The following is a 6000-nucleotide window of genomic DNA, read 5'->3' as shown; positions in this document are numbered from 1 at the left end:
CTCACCCAGAAGAAATGATGAGGATTATTCTTTACATCTTTGGCTGATTCCATTTGTTTAAAGTGTGATTGGTCAAAAATATTAGAAAATGTTTGAAATGTGACATAGAGCTTTTCCATGAACATCAAGCAGCACTCAGTTACAGCAACACAGGTCTATTCTAATACTTTTGTGTTTCAATTTCTTTATAATGGAAGAAGGCTCAGAAGTAGGGGAGGGTGTAGGACTTAATTCAAATTTACACACATTTGCATATACAAACGAAATGTATGAAATACCTTAATGGAAAATCACTCTAATTTTCCTACTGTAGTCCTATGGGTACTCATATAATGTCTAGGGTGCTATAATATTATAGGAATATTAGGGGCTGTATGAGGACTTGTTGCTGTGATATTTGTATATTATCCTCCTAAAATGCATTGCTTTTTCTTAAGGGAGTGTTTCATACGTACATTTGTGAGTAAAGGTGTGTGTGTGTGTGTGTACAGCAAAGTTTGAATGAAGTCTTACAGCCTCTCATAGAGAACAGGGGACATGTAGCTTATAGTAAATTCTATTTTTTGGGTTATTCCACCCCTAGAGGCTACTTTACGTGCGTCCACATGACGCACGGTGAGACATAGGTTTACGTCAGGGCGTCATAGCACGGCACCTCCCCCTCCTCCCCCCCACAGTCTAGCTGGGAAGAAAAAAAACTTTTTTTTGTATCGGAGGAATCAACATCCGCCATCTTGACGCGGCTCAGAATCGGGATTTCGGGGGGAGCGTTATTTTTAAAAACCGATTCGAGCAACCCAGACCGGGCTCAAACGGCTTTTTCGTGCAGAAAATCGAAGTATTTATTCTTTCGAAGAGAATTATTGCAAACATGTGAAGATTGGATGGGTTTTTGTCGTCTCGAAAGCCCCTCGTATATTTGATTTCCCTTTTAGAGAGCGCCGCTTCTCGCCGTATCTCCATTCCGAGCCGATGTATTTACCGGGAGACAGCGTCGAGAAAAATAATTCGCTTCATAGAAAATATTTGTTGAATTTTGCTCTTTTTATTTAAGCCAAAACTAGATTTTATGGCTGTTCGTTTCGGCTACGAAAAAAATGATTCTGTATAGACGTGAAACCGGCGATCTACGGAGAAAGGGATTTGTTTACGCTTTGTGTAATATTTTATGATTGATTTTTATTTATTTTTCTCGAACTAAAATAATTTTTGGACGTAATTATTGGGGATAATTATGTGGGTGTTGGGTGTTGGATTATCATGGGTTGATTGTCGGCGGCGAAGCGTGGCGCTGTTGCCCTTCTTTTGAAACATTTTTCTCTAGGCAGCATTTCGCTAGTCTGCCAGCTAAACCAGTTAAATTGCCCCTTTACGCGTAGAAAACGTATCAGTTAATACGTGCCAGAAGCTGACAAGTTGGACGGACCTTGTTTTGTTTTTTTTCTGCATCACCATCCACACACTTGCTTAGCAGAATGGCTGACAATCTGTTGGATGTTGGACCCCCCAATGCAAAGCGACCGAAGCTTAATTCACCTGCTCTCTCAGCATCAGACGGTCCAGGTAAGGACAGCACACCTTTTTAAAACTGTAGCAGGACGGGGAGGATGTGGTGTGTTACCTGCAATAAGTAATAATACAATAATACATTCATGCTGGGTTGTCTTTATGTTGCTTTATGGAGCTGGGTTCACTCACTTTAGGAAAAAGATCTACAGCAATCCTATATAAAAAGTTCAGAGGGATGCTATACAAAATGTCATGGCAAAACTAGAAGTCCCTATAGGAATGGCACAGTAATACCATAGGAGATGGGGGGGGAGGGAAATTACAAAAATTGCGATTAGGTCACTATAAACTGTTGAGTACCACAGACACACTATCACCACAGGAACATTACGACTATTACAGTGATTTTTCAACTGGGACGTTTCTACTCCTGTAAGCGCTCAGCCACTTTAATTAAGCTCCCCAATGTAAAAAAAATACAATAAAAATGGCATGTACTCATCATTTTCAGCTCTGAGATATAATGGGGGGAAAACGGAGACGGTGTATCTTTAGAAATTTGATCCTACCTTTCTGTCCAGTTGTTTCGTTTCAAGGTTTTTTTTTTTTTTCCCCCTCATCAGCTTTTTGGACTGGTGCTGTCTACACTCAACTCTAGACACCACCATGTCCTGTGTAACTGGACATAATGATAATGTGATCCTTTCTTGATCCCTGTAGGAGAAACACTGTTCAGTGTGGTTCAAAGTGCTGGGTCAGCTAGTGTGTACCTTAGTGTAGTAGGGGTTCAGGGTCTTGCTCAAGGACACTTCAGCAGGGCAGCAGGGACTTGAACCTGCTGTGTCTGATTGAAAAATATTCTCTGTAACCACTAGGTCACCCTGCCAATAAAGGTTCAGAACTTTTTTCTTTCAATGAAACACGTGAACATTGCTGGTTTAAAAAAAAATAAAAAATTCTGACAAAATGTATTAGGAGCTTATATCTGTTTTGTACCCACATCCAACTCTCCTGCGGCCAATTTATCTAACCAGTCAAGGTATATAACATTACATAGCTGCAGAGTTGAGGAAAAACTGCTACCATAATGAGACCAAATATCAGAAAGTAGCCTCAGGCTCTATATCTTCACCAATCCAACCTGCAGAACAACTTCCTCCTTCCGCAGGTAGACTCCTATCGTGTACAATTAAAGTGGCCTTTTTTTTTTACAACCTGTCATATTTTATAGCTAACATTGTGTGTGATTAGTGTGGTGGTTATCAGCATGCCGCCCTCTCACACATCTGTTGTGAGGTGTGTGCGTGTTCAGCGCACATTAACATTAAATGGTCTCCCAATGTTGTTCACACTCTTGGATACTGTTCCCGCTTCAGTGGCGGGGCCAGAACTGGCTGCAAGCTGGTTTGATGTGTTATTTGATAAGCTTAGTTTGTCTTTAATTAGCTCAATCTGAAGCAGGCTAGAATCTTAAAGACCCCCAGGTCATATAAATTCGATGCTGGTCACCGGTTATCCCAGTCATCAACTATCATTGCTGTCCAGGAAGAGGCCAGTCCTGAGTAAGGAAGTGGTACATTTGGGGAAGCCTTGCAGCTTCACTCAGAAATCTTCCGGAAAATTTCAGTGTCAGAGTCATGTGTGAACCGGAGTCGGAGTCGATAATCCAGAAAAATTGATTCGGGAATTTCCCCCCTCAAAGCCTAGTGACATTCCTGGGAGTCTTCCTGGGTCAAGCACGCAAAAGTTTATGACAGTCTTGTATCATATGCTTTCATGTAGAGCGAGAGAACCAATCATAAGAGACTCTGGGGCGGCATATTTCATTCTGCGACTTGCTCGTGGCAAACGTGTTTGAAGCAGGAGAGTTGGAAGTTTGAAAACCGCCAAAGTGAGTGCATTTTGTTTTAAACAATGTCTGGAAATCGGACGGTGTCGGAGAAAAGGGAGGTAGCAGCCACTAGGGATGCACCGATGCCACTTTTTCAATGCCGATATCGATTACGAGTATGAAAGTTTAAGTATCGGCCGATACTGAGTACCGTTCCGATCCATTACTTTTACTGAACAGTGCAGGCTTACTTCCTTAGTTTGGGGTCAGTGGGCAAAATTATTGAGATAAAATTCTTGTTTTTCCCACTGTTTGAGAAATACAGGCTTCTATGTGCCACAAATGCATAAAATCAAGACAGTTTGCTTTTATTTCTTACATGTTACTCATGGCTTTCGGTATCAGATTTTAGTCCTGGGTAAAATCTCCGATACCGATATTCCATTTTAGCCTGGTATTGGTACTGATACCAGTATCGGTATCGGTGCATCCCTAGCAGCCACCCGAGTAGAGGATGAGTTTAATATAGGCCTACACATTAATAAGAGTAGGAGAAACCTGGCAGGGGCTCCTCATCTGCCATTTTTCTAAAACAATGACAAGTGGCGTCTTCCGTTGCACACCTTTAAACAGAACATCCGGCCTCGCATCACGCATCCACATGGAAATTTTAGGGATAGTAGTTAATGGCATAAATAGGGGAAATCACTTGCACTGCCGGAAAAGTTAACACGGCAATCTAACGGGTTCTATGTGTGAAAGCGATTATAGTGTTTCTCTGGAAAGGAACAGTGTTCAGTGGCTGTGTCTCAGCCTTGGATCCACTGATATATTGGCAGACTATCGGTATTGGCCGATATCGACTTTAAAAAGCAATAGCGGTATCTGTCTGATATTGTTTTTCCTGCCGATATTTGGCCAATTGTGGGATTGGCATCTTTGTAACCTTTTTTTCTCGGATGGTGTCACTTAATACAGCTGTCAAATTAGCATCAGAATAAAACGAACATATTCTTTTGTTTAAAAGCACTTTTTATCTTGAGTTAGGCGTGTCTGAAAAGCCTTACCTGTGTTGCACCTGCATTTGTACTAAGATTCTTACAAAAATACGTATTGGTATCGGGCAATATGGGTGGGAAAATATCGGATATCGGTATCGACCTCAAAACAACATATCGGTGTATCTCTAGTCTCAGCACTAGCTGTCGGCGTGTGATGTCAACAGCCAAGAGAAAATGATAGGACAGGGACCGAAGGGCTGCAAAGTTCTCATCAAGCTCCCTCCACACTCACTGTATGAGCCTACTTCTGACCCACTGATTAGATCTGTGTTTCTTAGTTTCACTAAAACTGAAAGCAAGGTACTACTTCTCTTCAGACCAATACCACTGCATGATATTAGAATATAGTATCTTTGCCTGTATCTTTGTCAGCTGACCAGTCTAGTCACACTACTCTCCAGCCAAAAGAAATACCAGGCAGGTTGGATTCCTTTGATTCATATGTGAGGGATTCTCTTGAGGTTTTTTTTCTGCCAACAGTCACAAAACATGCACTGGCACTGAGGAGCTTGCTATCTAGTGAACATAGCTATGCTGATATGGTATTCTTTGTGCAATTGCTAGTGCAAATACTTAAGGCCCAACGCCATCATTGACATTGTGGAAAGCATGGACCACTTCATTTCAATGAGGCCAATTTTGGGATTACACCACCGCAGCCACCTCTTAATTCTCATCTTACACAGAGTACACAAGGCCTGGTACAGTTGCTCAATTTAAATTGCAGCGGAGATCGGGAACATCTGTCTGCCATTTACAAACAGCTGAGAGATGTGGAGTTTCTTTGTTCCGTCTTCCTTGTCTCCTCTTGGTGGCTGCATTATCTAGCGGGCTGACAGCCTTCGGTCTTCAGCCAAGGTAGCTCATCTTCTCAGTGGGGTGACAGGAGCTGTCGCTGGTCAATAAAGCAGCCTGACACCAGACTGCCTCCCTACTGCTGCCAGAACCCCTCTCTGTCTCAGTACGCGCTCACACACACACACACACACACACACACACACAAACACAAACACGCATGTTCAGTATGACATTTCACTGTATCTTGTAGAACTGCTCTCTTTGAACTCCTGGACGGCTCCGGGTCTTATGTACACCGAGAAGATTTCAAGTGCCAAGTTGCAGATGGCAGGATAAGCAAAGTAATGTTTTGCTTGAGTCGAAAAAAGCCCTAATTCCCAGAAAATTCTCGGGCAGATCTGTGAAGAGCCCATAGTTTGCCGCCTCTCTCCTCTACCGTCCTTTTTTCTCTGCTCGCTCTCACTTGCATGCTTTTTTCATTCAGAAATGGACTCCGCGGATCAAGTGAATTGGCAATTCTGCAAGTATAGGACATCAATTTACAGAAATGTGAACAGAGGTGTTTTAAGTATTAGGTCAATATTTCATTGATTTGTGACAGCACCTGGCGATTGGCGTATGTTTTTCCCACAGAGCTTGTAGTCTGACTGCACACCTCAACTGTTGAACTCAGAAGCAAGCCTACACAACTGAATAGCCCGGCTTATGGCCAATTTCTGAGCTTGGTCAGGCTTAGAAAGAAGTCATAAAATAGTACAGCTTGATGGGCTTGGCTCACTAAGTCACGTTTGCTATTGGTAA

The 6000-nt window shown here is 42.4% G+C and overlaps 1 protein-coding gene across 2 annotated transcripts in view; it reads left to right on the top strand.

Moving 5' to 3' along the window:
• Positions 1-756: 756 nt before the first annotated feature.
• Positions 757-6000, top strand: part of crebbpb (CREB binding lysine acetyltransferase b) — a 45931-nt gene continuing 40687 nt past the window's right edge. For both annotated transcript variants that reach the window (XM_078284438.1, XM_078284437.1), the window contains exon 1: positions 757-1563. In XM_078284438.1, the coding sequence (XP_078140564.1) occupies positions 1476-1563 (88 nt within the window). In that variant the 5' untranslated portion in view covers positions 757-1475. The remainder of the gene's footprint in view (positions 1564-6000) is intronic.

This window comes from Centroberyx gerrardi, chromosome 7 (assembly GCF_048128805.1).
Source record: "Centroberyx gerrardi isolate f3 chromosome 7, fCenGer3.hap1.cur.20231027, whole genome shotgun sequence".
NCBI classification, from domain to species: domain Eukaryota; kingdom Metazoa; phylum Chordata; class Actinopteri; order Beryciformes; family Berycidae; genus Centroberyx; species Centroberyx gerrardi.
This window is presented reverse-complemented; position numbering and strand designations above follow the sequence as displayed.